This window comes from Pseudochaenichthys georgianus, chromosome 4 (assembly GCF_902827115.2).
Source record: "Pseudochaenichthys georgianus chromosome 4, fPseGeo1.2, whole genome shotgun sequence".
In the NCBI taxonomy this organism is placed as follows: domain Eukaryota; kingdom Metazoa; phylum Chordata; class Actinopteri; order Perciformes; family Channichthyidae; genus Pseudochaenichthys; species Pseudochaenichthys georgianus.
Window position 1 is genome coordinate 498,439 of NC_047506.1, and position 22,637 is coordinate 521,075.

Consider the following 22,637-nt stretch of genomic DNA (forward strand, 5'->3'; position numbering starts at 1 on the left):
ATGTTTGATGTAGAAGAGGGGACACATGTTGATGTAGAAGAGGGGACACATGTTGATGTAGAAGAGGGGACACATGTTGATGTAGAAGAGGGGACACATGTTGATGTAGAAGAGACATGAAGAAGAGGGGACACATGTTGATGTAGAAGAGACATGACGAAGAGGGGACACATGTTGATGTAGAAGAGGGGACACATGTTGATGTAGAAGAGGGGACACATGTTGATGTAGAAGAGGGGACACATGTTGATGTAGAAGAGGGGACACATGTTGATGTAGACACATGTATTAGAATATTTGCTGTACAATCTGCTAACCCCCACTTTCATTACAGGCAGCCATCAATGGAGTGATACCACAGGAGAATGGGATCTTACAAAGGTACACACACACACACACACACACACACACACACACACACACACACACACACACACACACACACACACACACACACACACACACACACACACACACACACACACACACACACACACACACACACACACACACACACACACACACACACACACACATACACACACACACACACACATTAAATCCAATTTCCAAGCAAAAATATAATTAGTCCAGTTTATTCGTTTACGTTTAGACTAAACCAATACATAGAACCGTCTCTATTCTGGTGTTTAATAGTTAATAATATTAAAGACACTGCATCTGCAAGGCAACTGTCTCCCAAGAGTGGAGATGCACACGGTGTCTGAACAGAAACATATCTACTTTTTCTCAACGGTTAATATAAATACACTCTGCTGATATGAACCCACTCAAACTGGAGACATTCGGTTTACTTTGCGTGCATGAAAGCATGTTCATCAGTGCTGCTCAGGCTCTCTGGCCATGAGATTATTTCTGGAGTTCCTCGGGGGGGGGGGGGGGGGGGGCACACATTGCTATGAATGGAGTCTGGCAGTGTGAGCAGCAGCAAACACATTTACTAAGTGGCTGGCAGTGCACTCAGCAGCGATGCCCAGTAAACAGACTCTGATGACGGGGCTGATCTGGAGCCAGTTGGAGGACACGCCAACGCTCCCATCAAAAACACATTTCCCTCCCTGGCGTGCGCTCTTTAGTACGCGGGGTGGGGATTTGAAGAAGTTGCCTTTTTGATTAGGAGTCGAAATTCCTCAGGGCGTCAAAAATATCCCGGTTGGATCAAAAGCTGAATGATCTTGTTGATCAGGGCGTCAACTGGTCCCACAGTTTGTCTGTGTGTTTAAACGTCCCCTATTACACTGTTTCTCATCAATATATCACAGGTCTCAGATAAATCCAGAGCCTGTCTCTGATTGGCTGAAACACCAAACAGATCATTGCAGCATTACCCATAATCCCCTCTGTTTCAGCCCTGTTTCCAAAGTGCTGATTCTCTGTCTGTTACTTTAGATGAAAACAAGGAGCCCCTCCCCACGCCCCTCTGAGAGACATTTGGTTACAAAGAACTCTCTAGAGGAGATTCAGGTGATAAGGGGGGGGGGGGGGGGGGTTAGCTTGGTTGCTGATTGGCTAATGGTTACACAAGACAACACATCGTTATGACATCATCAAGTGGCCAAAATCTGATCGGCTCATTTTCAGACAGGTTGTAGAGAAATATAGCAATACACTCAAACAGCAACAACTGACAATGTCCAGCTCTTTCGTGTCACTTTGCAAAGTTAATGTGGACGTTTTGACCTTTTTAACTTGTTGTGAATGTTCTTATTTTCATATATACTGACTTTTTGACATATTGTCTTCACGAAGAAACTTCTCTTCGTAAAAATTGTATTCCTTAATGCCAAGAAAAAACATTGTTTACCTTTTTATCATTTGTCTCTCATCTCTATCTCCCCTACAATACTATGTAACATTTTTCAATAATAATGAGACAAAATGCTCAGTCATACGGCTTGGACTGGGAGCCGTAGGGTCGCCGGTTCAAGTCCCCGGTTCAAGTCCCCGAACAGACCTAAATATGGAGTGTGGACTGCTACTTGGAGAGGTCCCAGTTCACCTCCTGCCCTGCCGTGGTGCCCTTGAGCAAGGCACCGGACAACCCCCTTCCCACCCACTCCCATTGCTCCCCGGGCGCTGTGCAATAGCTTCCCACTGCTCCTAGTTCTAGACTCCTGGCACTAGGATGGGTTAAAAGCAGAGAACACATTTCACTGTGTGTGCTGTGTGGCCATTACAGAGGGTTTCATCCCTCGTTCTATTCTATTCTATTCTATTCTATACCGTTGTCGCAATATCAGTCAAAAATAATTCATTTTCTTTCAAAATTGTGCAGCCCTAAACCTAAGGCATGACAATGTCCAGCATTCAGATGGTTTTTCAAATGTTTTAAGTCACAGACAGGGATTATCGTGTCTTTGCATTAAAGGTCCCATGTCGTGCTTTTCCGGTTATCGCCCGTCCCCTTGTGTTATGAAGGTTTTTCTGCATGTAAGCGGTCTGCAGAGTCAAAACCCTCAAAGTGCACCCTGTAGCGAGTAAAACTCTAACACAGAAAAGCCCTCCCCAAAACGCCTCGTTGGAGATACGTCACTGTCCATTTGATTCTTCCGGGTACATCATGATGTCAACGGTACCCAGAACGCAATGTACCAATCCGTGGAGCCGTTACGTTAAGCCCCCGCTGATTGGTCCAAATTGACCAATCCACGGACTTCCTCACACTCAGTGCAGGCAGCTCAGCTGATCTCTGCTCCCTGGCTGCAGGCTGAGAACAGACAGTTGGGATCGCGGCGAAATTCTCTCTGCAGACCCATTCTCCCAGCGTTTACCAACCTGTTTCTTACTCGATATCAAGCCACACTTATTGTTTTTACTTCGGCTGTGACTTTGTGTGTGCTCAGGGTGAGTTTCGCTGTGTATCGCTAAACAAGGAAACAACACCTCCACGGAGCTCAGCGCGATTCACAACGTCCCGACTGGTCCCGACCAATCAGAGCACACTGTGCTCACAGGGAGGGGAAGGGGGGCAAGAGCTGTAACGAGCCGTTTAGTGGAGAGAGTGAATACACACACTTTACAGAGATGCTGTGTGAAACCAATGTGAGTTTGGAAAATTGCGCAGTATAAATCTATTCTAGTCGACCTCGACAATGGAATTATGATCAGTGGAAATGTCCATGACCTGTGACCTTTAAGTCTAGCAGAGGGTTTAATGTATGCGTCATCCATCAACTCCTGAACAACTTTATCCGTACAGTCAATCTTAAAGAAAGGTTAATATTGAGCGATTTCAATATGCCACTTTTTTAGCAACTTTTTTTTCTGTAGCTATTCTCCTTGTCCAATTATAAGTTTAGGATCTTCAAATATCAGTCAATGTGTCACTGAAGTGGCTCGTGAAGGAGACGGTGACACTGTGCTTCTGTTTGGGTGGGTTTATTAGTTCCCTCTTCTGTACAGAGTGTTCTTGTGGCTGCTGACGCGCAACCTTCGCCTCAGGACCTCTCGAAGGTGGCGGCCAAATAAAATGGAGCTCTTTGTCAGAAAGCCTGAGTCTGGCACTCAGTCTGTTCGTGTTCAGGAGACAAAGAGTGATTATTTACCGTGTTGTGTGAAACATGGGTCGTACTCAGCCAGCGGCAAAGAGACGAACAAAGAGAATCGACACATAAGGAGCGAAGGAGGGGAAGCCGTGTGTTGCTACAGTTTGTTGTCTTGCTGTAACCTCTGATGGTTCTTTACTATCAGGTTAGAGACAACATATTTGACGAGCCACGTGAAATAGTCGATGCCAATACCAATGAAATTACACAGTTCTCCACATGGAAACAAAAAACAATTCCCTTGTTTAGTTTATTTATTTATTTCGAGCGTGTAAAACCAAAGAAAATACAAGTGAAACAAAAGATGATACAGACATGATACAGTACTATACAAATGAATGCAATAACAAAACGAAATATTTAATTAATAATTGAATAATCTGTAGTATCATTGTCTGATATCAATAAACAATCAATAGCTAATTACACGTCCGAAAAGGGGTCGGAAGAAGTTTACACTTATTCAATCCGACCCCTTCTCCCTTTTTTTTTTAACATTTTTTCTTTTTACATCTTAATATATGTTAACATACAATATCAATGTATACTTTAACCTTGAATAATTGATATAATCATTCATATAATTATATACAGGCAAGTTAGGAGAATGGTCTCTATATATTTATATATATATATATATAATATATATACACATATGTACATACACAAATTCATACAAACACAAATTCATACATTTAATACAAAACAGTTATAAACAGTTATGGTTTAGCGATGTCCTCCCTGTCCCTTTGTACCTGAATTGTGTCTTTATACCTCTTTTTGAATAGTTGATGTTTGGACATCCCTTCAGCTCCTCACTCAAATTGTTCCAGATCTTCACCCCACGAACAGAAACACAAACACTTGTCTTTGTTGTGCGCACCCTAACATTAGTGAATATAAATGAACCACGTAAATAATAATTCCCTCGTCTTTCATTGAACAATATCTGAATATTCTCTTGTACTTCAACGTAAACCTTTTCCATCTGCATGCCGTTTTCTTTAGGGAGTTAAACCGGTCATCATTACCACTCGAATATCTATTCTATTTTGCTGTGATTATTAAAGTTTCCCTCCACTATTGATATTTTGACAAGTTTATACTTAAACACATCGTAATGTTAGAACTTACCTTTGCCCAATAATCATTTTGACTAAACAGAGCTTGAAAGCCACACGATATAAACGCTAACAGCTAACAGCTAACGGCTAACCGCTAACGGCTAACAGCTAACCGCTAACCCTACACAATGTACTCATGGTACATATGAGTACTGTAACATTTTCAGGACTTTTGCATCAAATTGGTACAGAAGCTTTGGTTCTCGTGACATCCTTAGCTAAAAATCATATGCATAGATATTTGTCTTTCCTGTAGCGTCTTTTACGTTGTCTTTGTCTTCTGTCCCTCATGATCTGCCATGAAAGACATGTTGAAGATGTGTGAACATTTAACAATCAGTATTCCACACCTTCACTGACCCCTTCACCTCTGTGCAGTAACTTTTCCAGCGAGGCGAGCCAGGCCGGCATGTTCGGACCTCCGAGCCAATCGGAAGCAGCCGATGCTGCGGCAGGAGGCGCCGTTCCCACCCCTTCTTCTTCGTCTTTGTCCTCCTCTCCTCCATCGTCCTCCACTTCAGCCTTTTGCCCCGTCAACTCCGCCTCCTCCGCCTCCTCTTCCTCTTCCTCCTCCTCCCGACAGATCGTAGAGCGCCAGCCCCGGATGCTGAACTTCAGGGTGGAGTACCGGCAGCGCACGGTGGACCTGGTGCTGGAGGAGGGCAGCACAGTCGGTAAACACCACACCGTCTCTGTAAACATTGTACAATCTGTTTTATATTCTATAGAAACATTTATTAGCTACTACAAATATACACACTGGAGAATAACAGAAATCAAACTGTATAAAGTACTTTTTCTCTGAATCTGTTTTACAGGAGAAATCAAAACAATCCTCGAGACAGAGCTCGCGGTTCCAGTGTCCAAAATGCAGCTGAAGGGCTGGAAGAGCGGAGATGTTTCCGATACTGTGAGTTTACCTTTAAACGCAAACACAACATTAAGAAAAAGGAACTGAACCTGCAAACGTTCATATTTTCAATTGTTTGCAATTTCAGTTTATTATCTGTGTTTTAATCCAAATACATTTGATTATGTTTACCGTACATAAGGCACTTTCACACCAAGTACTTTGCTGTACTTAGTTCCCAGTACTTAGTTCAGGGGTGCCCATTACCTCGATCTTAAAGGTAGTGTGGGTAGATCGCATGGCATTGAAATTTTTTTTTTATTAATATATATTTTTTAAAGTTATCCTATCATCCATCCTTACTATGGCATTTGCCACTTGATTGACGTACAGGTAAGCCAGTCTGAGTTGTATTGTGCCATACAGGTTCATGCAGTTATGATTTGATTTTTGATTTGATATACTTTATTAATCCCCGTGGGGAAATTGTTTCTCTGCATTCGACCCATCCTAGTGTTAGGAGCAGTGTGCTGCCATTTTGAACGGCGCCCGGGGAGCAGTGTAGGGAACGGTGCCTTGCTCAGGGACACCTCGGTAGCACTTGGTCTTGCCGGGACTTGAACTGGTGACCTTCCAGTTGCCAGGCCAAGTTCCTATCGACTTCGCCACCACCTATGAGGGGGCCTCACGTCCTCATCTGAAGCTCAAATGCGGCGCCCTATTATGCGCTTATGCGGCGCAATTAGTGTAAGCGCGCCACAGTTTATCCGCCGTTTACTCCACTAGCACCCCCCCCCCCCCCTCGCGCTCGCGACACAAATTGGGCAGGGGCGGCTTTGTAGGTAGATCTTTTGGGCTTGGTCATTTTAAAAGTAGCTCCCAAGCTGAAAAAGTGTGGGCACCCCTGACTTAGTTCATCAGAACTAAAGACTTCTTCTTCTTCTTCTTCTTCTTCTTCTTCTTCTTCTTCTTCTTCTTCTTCTTCTTCTTCTTCTTCTTCTTCTTCTTCTTCTTCTTTCTTCTTTCTTCTTCTTCTTCTTCTTCTTCTTCTTCTTCTTCTTCTTCTTCTTCTTCTTCTTCTTCTTCTTCTTCTTCTTCTTCTTCTTCTTCTTCTTCTTTCTTCTTTCTTCTTTCTTCTTCTTCTTCTTCTTCGGGTTTACTGGCAGGCCGCAAACAACTTCACGGCGTATACTGCCAGCCGAAGTCCCTGGAGTTGGGGAGTTATTCTCTCTCCGTTGGTGCGCTGGGCTAATGCTAATAATGCTAATGCCAGCAAATAAAATGGCGGCTTCACAAAACTTTTCCAAGTTTTACGGGCCGTGGTTTGCAATTCGCCCAGCCAATCAGAAATTGGAACCTTTTCACCCCTTTTTAGTCCCTGCTCTCTAGCAGGGACTAAAAAGGGGTGAAAAGGTTCGCAAAAAAAAGTTCTAGTTCCAGATCTTTTTGGTGTGAAAGAAAAATCCCAGGAACTATCTGAACTATTCCTGGGAAAAGTACTCGGGTGTGAAAGCGCCTATAGTTACATTTTTTAAAGTTTTTTATTTATTGACTTATATCGTCAATGGAAGTGCTTTGTTCAAAATACAAATCTCCTTGTTTTTACATACAGTATAAATACAACACATCAAAGAAGCCAGCTTACTACATGCCTAAAATATCAAAAATATATATAAAAAGCTGGCAAAGATTCCCTTCTAAGCAGCATCTGTGGCCAAGTAAAAATCACATCACTGATCCTCACGGCCGTATATTACCTGTTACCAAACAATTAGTCCAATTTTGATTTACCTGAAAACAATATTTCCACTTCCAACGAAGAAGTTGTTCTCAGTTCTGTCATAATATTCTTTAGGAGATGAAATAAGTATACATTCAGATGTAGTGAGAACACGTGTATTCCCTCAACTAATCATCATCCTCACAGCCAGTCATTCTTAATGAGTTGAACTATTTTTAAGTTGTATTTGTGTGTGTGGGTGTGATCAGACGGTGATGAGAAGTTTACACCTGCCTAAGAACAACAGCCTGTACGTCCTGACCCCAGAGATCGCCTCTACTGCCGGCACCAGCACCAGCAAAAACAGGTGTACACAACTCTCACTCTGGTTTTCATTTCTTATTTCATCATTTAAAATCCTCCGCTAAGGCAAGACAAGTTATTTATAAGGCACGTTTCAATAGAAGGCAACACAAATGACCTTGAAAACACATTAAAAGTATTCAGATATAGTGCAACAAAAACACTTTTAAATTCACATTTAGATACATTCAAAAATAGTCATTAAAGGTCACCTATCATGCTATTTGTAGGCAATAGCATAGATAGCATATAGATATATAAAAAACATGTCTATGAAGTGTTTTTCTCAAAATACCAAACAGATCATTCTAGCCATGCCTCATATCCCTCTATTTCACTTCCTGTTTCAAAAGTGCTGATTTTGGTATAAAGCTTTAAAAAATAAAATAATTGATAAATAAAAAAGGAGGGGTCTGAGCTCATGCGGGACCCGGCAGCTACCGTCTAAACTAAACGCTGCCGTGATGAAACGCCATATCATGGATTATCAAGGATTCTCTCTGAAACAGTCTGGAGCTCAAAGGCTTTCTCTCTCTCCGGTTACACCACAAGGTGAGTTCCTTTCTACTTCCTGCTTCTTCACACACATGCTCTCCAGTACAGGTTAGCTCTGAGTGTTAGCGATGCTAATGTAAACACCGACCATATTACGTCCAAAGCAGTCGGGCGTTGTTTCTGATGGCAACGTTTCTGATTGGGCCGTGGGTCCACATTTCAGATGTTACGTCATATCGGACGCAAATCTGGATCAGCTCCGTTGTTCCCCGTTTTTAGAGATTTGGGTACGGAGGAAAAGAGAGAGGGGTTTATTTCCTGACGCTGCGTGAGTTCTCTGACACACCGGGGACACATGTTGATGTATACAAGACATCAAAAAGTGCGTTTTGCATGATAGGTCCCCTTTAAGATAATATAAAATACAAGAATAAAAGTTACAGATCACTGTAAGATATAAATAGTTATTTAATTTAATGAAAGGCAGCAGCGATAATAAAGTCTTCAGCCTGGATTAAAAAGAGGTAAGAGTTGTCTGGGAGTTTGTTCCTGATAGTTGGAGCATAATAACTGAACGCTGCTTCTCCATGTTTAGTTCTGACTCTGGGGACAGAAAGCAGATCCTAATGGTTCAGAAGATCTGAAATGTATTCTGGCGGAAAATCATTCAGTGCTTTATAAAACAGCAGTAGTATTTTTAAAGTGAGCTCTAGGTCCCCTATTATACTATTCTTCATCAATATATTACAGGTCTCAGATATATCCAGAGCCTGTCTCTGATTGGCTGAAACACCAAACCGATCATTGCAGCATTACCCATAATCCCCTCTGTTTCAGCCCTGTTTCCAAAGTGCTGATTCTCTGTCTGTGACTTTAGATGAAAATAAGGAGCCCCTCCCCACGCCCCTCTGAGAGACATCTGGTTACAAAGAACTCAATAGAGCTCTAGAGGAGATTCAGGTGATAAGGGGGGGGGGGGGGGGGTTACCTTGGTTGCTGATTGGCTAATGGTTACACGAGACAAGACATCGTGATGACATCACAAAGTGGCCAAAATCTGATCAGCTCATTTTCAGACAGGTTTTTATAGAAATGGATCAAAAAGAGAGAGAATCTTTGTTCCTGAAACTTTCAGAGTCTCTTTCCACAGAGGGGACACATGTTGATGAAGAAGAGACATGAAGAAGAGGGGACACATGTTGATGTAGGAGAGACATGAAGAAGAGGGGACACATGTTGATGTAGAAGAGACATGAAGAAGAGGGGACACATGTTGATGTAGGAGAGACATGAAGAAGAGGGGACACATGTTGATGTAGAAGAGACATGGAGAAGAGGGGACACATGTTGATGTAGAAGAGACATGGAGAAGAGGGGACACATGTTGATGTAGAAGAGACATGAAGAAGAGGGGACACATGTTGATGTAGAAGAGACATGGAGAAGAGGGGACACATGTTGATGTAGAAGAGACATGAAGAAGAGGGGACACATGTTGATGTAGAAGAGACATGAAGAAGAGGGGACACATGTTGATGTAGAAGAGACATGAAGAAGAGGGGACACATGTTGATGAAGAAGAGACATGAAGAAGAGGGGACACATGTTGATGTAGAAGAGACATGGAGAAGAGGGGACACAAGTTGATGTAGAAGAGACATGAAGAAGAGGGGACACATGTTGATGAAGAAGAGACATGAAGAAGAGGGGACACATGTTGATGAAGAAGAGACATGAAGAAGAGGGGACACATGTTGATGAAGAAGAGACATGAAGAAGAGGGGACACATGTTGATGTAGAAGAGACATGGAGAAGAGGGGACACAAGTTGATGTAGAAGAGACATGAAGAAGAGGGGACACATGTTGATGTAGAAGAGACATGAAGAAGAGGTGACGCATGTTGATGTAGAAGAGACATGAAGAAGAGGGGACACATGTTGATGTAGAAGAGACATGAAGAAGAGGGGACACATGTTGATGTAGAAGAGACATGAAGAAGAGGGGACACATGTTGATGAAGAAGAGACATGAAGAAGAGGGGAAAACATGTTGATGTAGAAGAGACATGGAGAAGAGGGGACACAAGTTGATGTAGAAGAGACATGAAGAAGAGGGGACACATGTTGATGAAGAAGAGACATGAAGAAGAGGGGACACATGTTGATGAAGAAGAGACATGAAGAAGAGGGGACACATGTTGATGTAGAGGAGACATGGAGAAGAGGGGACACATGTTGATGTAGAGGAGACATGAAGGAGAGGGGACACATGTTGATGAAGAAGAGACATGAAGAAGAGGGGACACATGTTGATGTAGAGGAGACATGAAGAAGAGGGGACACGTGTTGATGTAGAAGAGACATGAAGGAGAGGGGACACATGTTGATGTAGAAGAGACATGAAGAAGAGGGGACACATGTTGATGTAGAAGAGACATGAAGAAGAGGGGACACATGTTGATGTAGAGGGGACACATGTTGATGTAGAAGAGACATGGAGAAGAGGGGACACATGTTGATGTAGAAGAGACATGGAGAAGAGGGGACACATGTTGATGTAGAAGAGACATGGAGAAGAGGGGACACATGTTGATGTAGAGGAGACATGAAGAAGAGGGGACACATGTTGATGTAGAAGAGACATGGAGAAGAGGGGACACATGTTGATGTAGAGGAGACATGAAGAAGAGGGGACACGTGTTGATGAAGAAGAGGGGACACATGTTGATGTAGAAGAGACATGGAGAAGAGGGGACACATGTTGATGTAGAGGAGACATGAAGAAGAGGGGACACATGTTAATGTAGAAGAGAAATGAAGAAGAGGGGACACATGTTGATGTAGAAGAGACATGAAGAAGAGGGGACACATGTTGATGTAGAAGAGACATGAAGAAGAGGGGACACATGTTGATGTAGAAGAGACATGAAGAAGAGGGGACACGTGTTGATGTAGAAGAGACATGAAGAAGAGTGGACACGTGTTGATGTAGAAGAGACATGAAGAAGAGGGGACACATGTTGATGTAGAAGAGACATGAAGAAGAGGGGACACATGTTGATGTAGAAGAGACATGAAGAAGAGGGGACACATGTTGATGTAGAAGAGACATGGAGAAGAGGGGACACATGTTGATGTAGAAGAGACATGAAGAAGAGGGGACACATGTTGATGTAGAAGAGACATGAAGAAGAGGGGACACATGTTGATGTAGAAGAGACATGAAGAAGAGGGGACACATGTTGAAGTAGAAGAGACATGAAGAAGAGGGGACACATGTTGATGTAGAAGAGACATGAAGAAGAGGGGACACATGTTGATGTAGAAGAGACATGAAGAAGAGGGGACACATGTTGATGTAGAAGAGACATGAAGAAGAGGGGACACATGTTGATGTAGAAGAGACATGAAGAAGAGGGGACACATGTTGATGTAGAAGAGACATGAAGAAGAGGGGACACATGTTGATGTAGAAGAGGGGACACATGTTGATGAAGAAGAGACATGGAGAAGAGGGGACACATGTTGATGTAGAAGAGACATGAAGAAGAGGGGACACATGTTGATGTAGAAGAGACATGAAGAAGAGGGGACACATGTTGATGTAGAAGAGACATGAAGAAGAGGGGACACATGTTGATGTAGAAGAGGGGACACATGTTGATGTAGAAGAGACATGGAGAAGAGGGGACACATGTTGATGTAGAAGTGGGACACATGTTGATGAAGAAGAGGGGACACATGTTGATGTAGAAGAGACATGGAGAAGAGGGGACACATGTTGATGTAGAAGTGGGACACATGTTGATGTAGAAGAGGGGACACATGTTGATGAAGAAGAGGGGACACATGTTGATGTAGAAGAGACATGGAGAAGAGGATAATAGGTGACCTTTAAAGATCTCAAAACTCAATAAATTAATGAAATTGTTTTTATATTGCTCTCAAATGACATATTTCTCTAAAGGGGCTTTACATACAGCATACAGTACAGCAACCTCTGTCCTAAGACCCCTGCAGCGTACAATAAATTAACGGACGAACAGACGTGCAAAAGCTGTTGTGTGTATCCATTAAAAAGATAATACATTTACAACATAGGCAATCCAAATGTCAGCAGAAGATAATGTGTTCATATATATAAAAGTATGTGTTGCATATACACAAGTAACTGAAGTACTACTGGTTATGGTGTGAGCGTAGTACCTAATAAAGACACCAGGGGGCAGTATATGTCCAGGTATTGAGAACATGTGTCCAGAATCCATTTCCTCTGTATATTAAGAGACGTTTGACCTGCTGGTGCACATTCGTTTTCTCATATCTATTGTGACATTTTGAGAGGAACATCTACCGCTCCATCTCGTGTGTAAATAATAATCCCCCCTTCCCTCTTTGTTTCTTTCACCCTGAAAGTGTTGCTTGCCGTAGGGTTGTTTTGCATCATCCTCTTCAAAGATATCCACACTTCATATCTATTATGTATTCCTCTCCAGGCTGTTACATTAGTGATAGCACCCAGTTTGAGTAGATATTTGTTCAGTCAGCTTCATTAAGCCGCTGTTCTCCATCCAGAGGGTGTTCTGTTCATTTCAGTGGATCCGTGTTGGGAACCTTTCCTTTTCGAAATGTCAGGCAGAAACACAATCTCACAGGTGGCATCTGAACATGTGATTTTCCTTTCATCAGTGTCGGGTAAACACCAGCCAAAGAAGTCATAATTCTTCCCTCGTTTCATCTGAACACTGCGGGGTGACCAAGACATATTTATTCTTAATTTGAATAGCAAGAGAGCGTTGGACCGGTAAAATAGATATACTGTAAATATGAATATCTTGTCTGCGAGCCATATTGGACGGCAGAACGAAAAAAGCTGGGGGCCGAATGACAAGAGTGTAAATTAGGGAAGAATACAGGCATACTAGATTTATGCTTGATTAGTTTCGATAAAAAGCAGTTAGGAAAAGGTAATACAGCAGGATTACTTACATTATTTCATAAATAGCATACTAAGAAATAGAAAAAAAATGATTGTTAAAAGTGAAAACAAAGATAGATAGTGTTTGGAAAATAATTAGCAGAGTTATTTAGAAAACCATATTTCACCCGTTGATCACTTTTGAATTACATCTAACTGAAAAAGGATTAAATATAAGATGTATTGCAAACTTTTAGCATCTCCTTGTGAGGTCCTTTTTCCAGGGTTCCTACGGCCATTAGAAACCTGGAAAAGTCATGGAAATGTAACTAAAGTTGCATCAAATATAATTTATATTTTATCTAATCGCCGAAATAGTAATACTATAATGATAATAAATACTGTATCGCATAGTAATGAAACGTAAAATGGCTTTTAACTGACGAGGTGTTTTGCTGGTGAGAGATTTGAGTGGAAGCTAGTGAGGCTATTTGATTTGTTTTAGAGGCACGACATGTTTCAGATGCAGACCTTATTTCCTGTTCCATGAAAATTAGGTAAAGGTCATGGAGAAGTCATTGGTGAAAAAGTGTATGAACCCTATCTTTTATTATTTGAATTCAGGTATTAAGTATGGTATCATTTAGCCACTTAAACTGTGTTAAAGTGTTATTTAGAAATGTTACAGTTTCTTTATATATATATATATATATATATATTATCATCACGAGATTGGACAACCCCTTTTTGTTTTGTTGACTATCACAAGATTTTAGCCTGGATTTTTAAAGATTGAATTCATTTAGGGAGGCGTGTGGCGCAGTGGATAGTGCGCCGGTATTGGGATCAGGAGAGCCCAGGTTCAAACCCCACTGCAGTCAGCATGTCGTTGTGTCCCTGTGACACTTCACCCCAAATAATGTAATGTCATTTAAATGTATGGACTTGGAGGTGGCAGTCGTTTTTTTTTTTTTTTTTAAAGTAATCCAGACCTATAGTTGACGAGTTGTTTTTAGTGACCGGCAGGCAAAGAAAGGTTATTTAATCTTATGCTTGAATTACAATCGGGTATTTTATAATCCATGTATTCTGACTGGGTTTAGTTTGAGGTGTTATAAGTGGAGCACGGCAATACCTTGCAGATAAACTCAAATAATGCTCTTTCAAATGAACGCTACGGCTATAATTGCACAAGGAATTAGTTTTGGCTCAGTCGCTTCAGAATATGTTGGTGCATATAAATACATGGATCTTTCCCTGGATTACGGGGGTTGGAATTGGATCATGTGTTGACTCTGCTGACTCCGGGATCACTCATTGACAAACGGAGACGATGTTCTCATTGAAGCCAGAGATCTTCAGTGGCACGGTGAGGGATGGTGTTCGTCGTCTGGCCGTTGAGGTTCATCTGCGCAAAGTATTCGGGAGATTTTGTTAGCCGTGTTATTTAGGAGGGGAAAGTGTGTCTGATCCAATCCACTTTATTTATATAGCACAGGGTTTGCCAAAGTGCTTCACAATGAACATAACATTATAATAAAATATAATATTACACGAATAGATAAAAAAAGCACACATAAGAATAAATACAAGGCACATAAAGGCTATGGACAGACAGTGAAAGCATACAAATAGGTATGACATAGCTCACAAGCTTGATTCACAAGTTAGGATGATTTTAAACGAGTTGAAATGTTGTGACGAAACCCTCAAGTATTCAGCAGATAAGTAATAATTTGATTGATCACTAATTTTGTCTGAAGCTGATATAATGTGGAGGCACAATGTCCTCATTATTATATTAGTATTTGTTCTGATATCTCAAGTATTATGTAGTATTTAGTTTTATTAGTCAAATATGAATGTTAAGTGGTCTAGAAATATGTTTGTTTGAATGTATGATGTCTTGCAGTTAACTTGTATGCTGACAGGGAAAAGATTATTTTGACAGTCTATTAATCAACTATCACTTTAAATGCTTAAAGAAAGGGACATATTCCACTCATTTTCAGGTTCATATTTGTATTTAGAGAAACACAGGGATTATACCCTTTTTCAGACCATTTACATGCACTAAAACAGAACCATAAAAGGACCATTTTTTTAGTGATGACCTATCTTGATGATTACAGATGCTATAGGCATAATACAATGGCCTGTTTTAAATCAGACATGCCCATTATAATGTATGCTTTGACAATTTTCCACTGCACTTTCCCTTTTGCTATTTTGCCTTTATTAGCCATAGCCATTAATAACATATTTTGCCCCTCTCTTGTTTGTTGACAGTGGATTCCTAATTAAAATTGTACTGTAATTCTCCGCCACATTTCCTCGTGTTAGCAGCCAAGCAAGCATCCACATGTCCCCCGAACACTTGTAAAAGAAGTCATTTGGCAGTTTGCCGCTTCGCCTGCTAGTTAGGCTAAGTGGTAGTTATATTGTGTTGGCAGCTAATGGCCCTCATCTCCCCCGTCCTCTCTCTCCCTCTCCTCGTCTTCTCACTCCCCCACTTACTGCTGTGTCTTTTTAGCAGCGCCGTTGCCATTTCTCCAAGTGTTATCGATATCATTTTGGGTGTCGGGAGCTCATTATCCCGTGTCAGCTATTCCGGTGGAGGACAGTCGGGGCTGAAAGCAGTGGGCGGGGGTCTGTGTGTACGCTCATGCATTTGTGTATGAATGTGTGTGTGTGTGGTGACCCTGCTGTCGTACTGGGAGAGGATAGGTGACAGATCGCAGAGTATGGGGGGGGAGAGGTTCCCCGTAGCGAGAGCAGACGAGCTGTTAGCATGCAGCAGTAAAAATAAACCCTGGTCGCACTTTAGATCCACAGGAAGAGCAGTTTGTGTGCACTGTTTGCAGATTTGTTGCAGTAGACCGAGCTCAGTGCCAGGAGAGGATTCGCAGGACATTCACATCGTGTACCGGCTTCCAAGTCTTCCAATAAGCCGCTTTTGAGCTGGGTTGATGACGAGCAATGCACAATGAGAAAAGAAAAAATAGCTCTTAAGCCTTAAAAGGTATTTTATTAGCAACACAAACCAGACTGACTGACTCCGAATATCACACAACTTAATTGATAATTAATTGGTGTACTTTCTTAATTTGCGTCATCAGGTGTCGAAAACAAGGATGTCCTCGATCGCCTGACTTAAAACACTTTCTATACGCGGCTGCAGAGCTTAGAGATTTGACACAACCCTTTAGCCAAGCATGTATTTAAGTCAATTAGATTTTTAAGAATGAAACACAAGACCCACTGAAATACAGCCGACATGCTTGTAATAATTAAATCATCAGAATATTTTGGTTGCTATATTACATTGCCCTTTTAGAGACGGCAATGCATGACTTGATTATCATTTAGATGCATAATCTAATGGTGCTACCGGGGGGTGAAATGCCGCTGTAGGCTTAATGCTATGAAACCAGGTGTCGACAAGAACAAAAAAACTGATCAAATTATCTTAAATGATATGTTTTGAAGGTTAATGAAACTCCCACTGTCTCCCCTCTATATACATATATTTGCTAGTATGTAGTTTCAGTGTAAAAACCACCTCCCAAATTTAATTTCACAATGTTTATTTGCTTCGAATTGTTGCCGAGTAAAAATGCAAATGTCCCATAAATGCTAATATCCCTGCCAATTACTTTAGCGCTTGGCTTCGTGCGGCACACACGGCGAAACCGAACTGCCTGATTAAATAGCGCTGCCCGGTCATTATGATCCCGCTTAGTCGTCTTGTTTGATTAGAAATGGATGTCCAGGCTTTGGGGAGATTTCCCTCTGAGCACCAACCCGCCGCCGGTAGTTATTTAGTTAGTCCTGCAGTGGAGTCAAAGCCCCGGCGGAAGCAGCTCTTTCTCTGTGGCCATGTTGATGACTGCCTGTGAATACAAGAGGGTGTTGAGGAGGACCTAATCTGTTGCATAAATGATGAAGGGCTGATGAATATTTCAACGGAGCCTGTTCCCTTCGTGGTGCATCCTCCGCTCGGCTCCCGTGTTTACCCAGGAAAGGTTATTTTAATTTGAACTGGCAAAGAAATTTGAAATTGCAAAAATGATTCATTAGGTTTTGTGTGTTTTTACTGCGGCTTCCTCTCCCCCCCCCCCTCCCCAGCCCTCCCTCTCCTCCCTCTGTGTGTCAGCCATCAGATGCTTTTAAGGTACGGTAGCTAGCTAGTTAGCTGAAGCAGCCCTGAGGGGAAGTGTCTAGCAGTTAGCAATGCTGGTTAACTTTGGAACAAGATGGCAGAGCAAAGCAGAGCGACGCGTCATCGGTTCGGTATTCTTCTGCTCTGTTGTGGATGCAAAATGTGGAAGAGGTAAGAAGTCCTTCATGACCTCCTCTTAAAGGGAACAAACATACTGCGTGTGTGTGTGTGTGTGTGTGTGTGTGTGTGTGTGTGTGTGTGTGTGTGTGTGTGTGTGTGTGTGTGTGTGTGTGTGTGTGTGTGTGTGTGTGTGTGTGTGTGTGTGTGTGTGTGTGTGTGTGTGTGTGTGTGTGTGTGTGTGTGTGTGTGTGTCTCTGTGTGTCTCTGTGTCTCTGGCAGTGCTAGTTTAATAAGGTCTAGAGTCTGCTCTGTGCCGCGGGGACTCTCAGCTTAGGCGCCGGGCTTACCTCAGAATGAAACCAATCTGTTTAGCCCGCTCCTCTCGCCTGCAAAACGCTCCATTTTCTCTGTCCATAAAGTTAAATGACATTTTCCTCCCGGCGCCCTTATGCCATGTCAAGTACCTCCGGAGATGTTTCAGGCCGACCTGGATGTCACGAGTGTGTGTGTGCTGAGCGAGAAAGAGACCTCTGAAGGCAGAAGCAAACACTCAGACATCCACGTCTCCCCCCCGCGCCGCTTCAAGGGCCTTCTTTAAAGGGGCCCGATTCTGCTTTTTCAGTTCTCCCGTTCCTGTAGTGTGTTATGGGTTTCAGTGCATGTCAATGGTCTGCAAAGGCCTCTAATCACAATCAGCTAACCAATCAGAGCAGACTGGGCTCTGGTTTCAGACAGAGGGTGAAAATAGGAGAAAATTAAGAGCTTTTTGAACATTAAAGCATGGAGACATGACACAGTACAGACACACAATACTAATATGTACCTAAAAATTAGCATAATATGTCCTCTTTAAAAACACGTCAGTGGTGAAAGCAGTCTAGACAAAACTACACTTAAACATATTTAGTTGTTTTGTTTATATGAAGCAGCAGGCCTCTTCAGACACATGGGACACTCTCTCCTTCTTCCAATGTAATTAATATTTCGAGCAGCTTTATTTGTTCCACGGAGAGCACAATCTAATTTCTCAGAGTAAATCTTGAACAGAACTCCACCCACACGCGCACCAAATGGCTCGTCTCCGTGCCATAAAACCACCGATAAGATGTTCCTTCTTTGCTTGGAAGGACAGAGTAACACTTCCACTCAGTTTACCCTCCATCTCTGTCTATTTAGGAGTCGAGCTGCCTGCCAGCAGCGGCTCGGGACTGTGTCCAAACATAATCATGATATTAGCTAGATCCTTATTTATGTGTCCCTACCCCTTTCCGTCTCCTCCTCTCTCACACATGCTCTCACCCTTCTGCTCAGCCCCTATTACATATGCATCCATCCTTCCCACTCCACACATTTCCAATCTTCCTCAGTTAGCTACAACAAACATTACATTTACATATTGATTTCGTAGTTTTAGTCAATGTAAATATGCTGTCATTACAGTACATTTGAGCTTCTGTTAACATAAGCTCGTCCAGATCTGCGCAGATTAAGGGTGTGATTGCATAATTAATGTGTGCGCTACATATTAATTCCCCCGTCCCTCTCCGTCTCTCAACTCTTCCTCCTCTCCTCTGGTTCTGAGCCCTGATTAAGTGCCTGCTTCGGCCCTTAAGCCTCCCATTGATATTCAGCCTCACAGACCCGGCGTTTGCTCAAAACGCTACTTAACCTCACAGCTTATTGTAAATGAAGCTTCCAAAAGTTGATTCCCCACCTCCTCCTCCTCCTCTCTACGTGAAGCACACAAAGTGTCCGCGGTGCGTTCACAGCGTCTCCGTCCAGAGTCTGACCTTTCACTAAAGGTCACGTCTTTGCTGCCGGCTCTCTGACAATCACCACATCCACATTTCAGACCAGTGGTCGCCTGTGAGCAGTGTCTTCATTTCCCACCGCTGAATGTAATATTAGGGATGCACAATTAAACATTCTGTCATCAAAGTCGCAATATGGAAAATATTCTTGAAACTCTACTCGTTCTACTGATTCAATTACCGTACTTTTCGGACTATAAGCCGCGACTTTTTCCCCCATTTTCTTTGTACAGCTAACGGCCACTAGGGAACCTCCTAAATCTATGGATTTTACAGGTAAAATTAACCACCTTAAGTCTATGGGCTCTAGGACCGGTCCGCGCCCGCCACCTTTAAGCGGCGGGCTCCAGCAGGAAAAGCTGGAGGCCGGAAAAGAGTGAGACAGGTAGCGCGCCAAAGTAAAAGTGGAACCGAGAGACAGAACGAGAGCAAGACAGACGGGCAATTTAGCTGCTGCGGCTCATATGCAGGTGCGCTTTATAGTCCGGAAAGTACGGTACTTATTAATACAAACATCGATACAGACAAGGTACCAGACAATTAAATTAGTAGAAGCAGGAGGGTCGAGAGCTTATGAATAACATCTCCTGTGAGTCATCATATTTCAACGTTTTCGTCAGGGAACCAAATATCATGGCATTTTGCATACACAGTTTGTACATATATACATATACACACATACTTCAGGTTTCGAGGTAGGATTTACAAAAGGTCTTTTCCAGGGCTGAAATAATAATACATTACCAAATCACCATCATTGGTCGTATCATTGGTAGGTCAACTAAAACATTTTCGAGAGAACTGAAATGAAAATTAAATAAAGAGAATTACAATTATTAAATAATAATTCAATAATACATTTTAAGTTATGCAATTTAAATATTTAATATATTTAGATGTAAATTCATTATTGAATTAAAATGTATTGATGGTTCAATGTAGGACTAAGATATAGGCCTAAACTGGTAAAAGAAACAATATATATATTTAAATCTTGGGAATGTTTGCCTGGTTTTAAAGTACATGCAGAGATTTCTTGAGGCTGTTTGCCCTTTCCCCAAATAATTTGTGAAACTAGATTACACTATAATCATCATAAACATATATTTTTTAAAGAAAGTATAGTCATAATGTAAAATAATGACATTAAAGATGGGGTAGGTAAGAATGGAGAAACCAGCTCGAGTGCGCTAGAATTTGAAAGTACGCAGCCGAAGAAAATCTGCCCCTTCCTTCAGACTTCCGTACAGAGCCCCTCCTCCAACACACACGAACGCGCACATGACCAATGAGGGCACGAGATCAGTCTGTGCCCCGATGGAAGGCTGACAGGCAGGTAGGCCATCCAGTTACTTTAGCCGGCTCAGATGATTGGTCGTGCTTTTTACAGCGCCACGGCTTCCACTGATGACTTTTTATGTATTTATTGTCAAAGCATTTCATGTATTCATTGCTATCGGGATGTTAAGAGCATTCCATGGAATATAACAAAAAGTTCCTTCTTTAAATCTTTAGCACATGTAGCGGTGAAGGTGCCGAGCGCTCTCCTGGGTTTCTGTGTAATAATAGCGGGCAGGTGTGTCAGCAGCGAGGCAGACTGACGGACCCCTGCTGTGGCGGTGCAGGTGGTCTCAGCGCCGCTCCGGCCAGGCTTGTTAAGACACAGCCAGAGAAGTGAAGTGGGCACCTCACCGCGGGGGGGGGGGCTCCCTGTGGGCCGCAGGAGACCGTACAGGACACGTTTCAGCCTGCCTTTCACATGACTGCGCGCCTCTTAGAATAGACTCGTTTGTGTCATTATACAGGTACAATGAGATGAGTAGAGCTACTGGTGCCATCACAAATACAAACAACAACAACAAGAGACGTACAACATTCAGGAGAAGACAACATACAAACAACAATCATTCATACTTCAATATGCAGAGATTTGTATGTTGTCTGTGTTGTTCAAATCAAATGTACCTACGGGTACAAATAAATAACCTTAACCTAATATATTATTCTGAAATGGGCCAATTTGCATAATCTGTACTTTTACTTTTGGTTATTTAAGTTTATTTTGATGCTAATGCTTTTGTACTTTAACTTAAGTAACATCAACATTTTGAATGTAGGACTTTTACTGTAACAGAGTATTCCTACACTTTGGTACTTCTACTTTTACTCAGGTACAAGATCTGAGTACTTCTACTTTTACTCAGGTACAAGATCTGAGTACTTCTACTTTTACTCAAGTACAAGATCTGAGTACTTCTACTTTACTCAAGTACAAGATCTGAGTACTTCTACTTTACTCAAGTACAAGATCTGAGTACTTCTACTTTACTCAAGTACAAGATCTGAGTACTTTTACTAAAGTACAAGATCTGAGTACTTCTACTTTTACTCAAGTACAAGATCTGAGTACTTCTACTTTTACTCAAGTACAAGATCTGAGTACTTCTACTTTTACTGAAGTACAAGATCTGAGTACTTCTACTTTTACTCAAGTACAAGATATGAGTACTTCTACTTTTACTAAAGTACAAGATCTGAGTACTTCTACTTTACTCAAGGACAATATATGAGTACTTTTACTCAAGTACAATATATTAGTACTTTTACTTTTACTCAAGTACAAGATCTGAGTACTTCTACTTTACTCAAGTACAATATCTGAGTACTTTTACTCAAGTACAATATATTAGTACTTTTACTCAAATACAAGATCTTAGTATTTCTACTTTTACTCAAGTACAAGATCGGAGTACTTCTACTTTACTCAAGTACAATATCTGAGTACTTCTACTTTACTCAAGTACAATATCTGAGTACTTCTACTTTACTCAAGAACAAGATCTGAGTACTTCTACTTTACTCAAGAACAAGATCTGAGTACTTCTACTTTACTCAAGTACAATATCTGAGTACTTTTACTCAAGTGCCAGATCTGAGTACTTCTACTTTTACTCAAGTACAAGATCTGAGTACTTCTACTTTTACTAAAGTACAAGATCTGAGTACTTCTACTTTACTCAAGTACAAGATCTGAGTACTTCTACTTTACTCAAGTACAAGGTCTGAGTACTTCTACTTTTACTCAAGTGCCAGATCTGAGTACTTCTACTTTTACTCAAATACAAGATCTGAGTACTTCTACTTTTACTAAAGTACAAGATCTGAGTACTTCTACTTTACTCAAGTACAAGATCTGAGTACTTCTACTTTACTCAAGTACAAGATCTGAGTACTTCTACTTTTACTAAAGTACAAGTTCTGAGTACTTCTACTTTACTCAAGTACAAGATCTGAGTACTTCTACTTTTACTCAAGTATAAGATCTGAGTACTTCTACTTTACTCAAGTACAAGATCTGAGTACTTCTACTTTACTCAAGTACAATATCTGAGTACTTCTACTTTTACTCAAGTACGAGATCTGAGTACTTCTACTTTTACTCAAGTACAAGATCTTGTACTTCTACTTTTACTAAAGTACAAGATCTTGTACTTCTACTTTACTCAA

The 22,637-nt window shown here is 41.6% G+C and overlaps 1 protein-coding gene across 1 annotated transcript in view; it reads left to right on the top strand.

Annotated features, from left to right (window-relative positions):
- The first annotated feature begins 290 nt into the window (after window positions 1-290).
- faf1 (Fas (TNFRSF6) associated factor 1) overlaps window positions 291-22,637 on the top strand; it is a 78,441-nt gene continuing 56,094 nt past the window's right edge. The window contains exons 1-4 of the mRNA XM_034081207.2: window positions 291-381; window positions 5,069-5,364; window positions 5,509-5,600; window positions 7,530-7,627. Coding sequence (XP_033937098.1) covers window positions 5,100-5,364; window positions 5,509-5,600; window positions 7,530-7,627 — 455 coding nt within the window. The 5' untranslated portion in view covers window positions 291-381; window positions 5,069-5,099. The remainder of the gene's footprint in view (window positions 382-5,068; window positions 5,365-5,508; window positions 5,601-7,529; window positions 7,628-22,637) is intronic.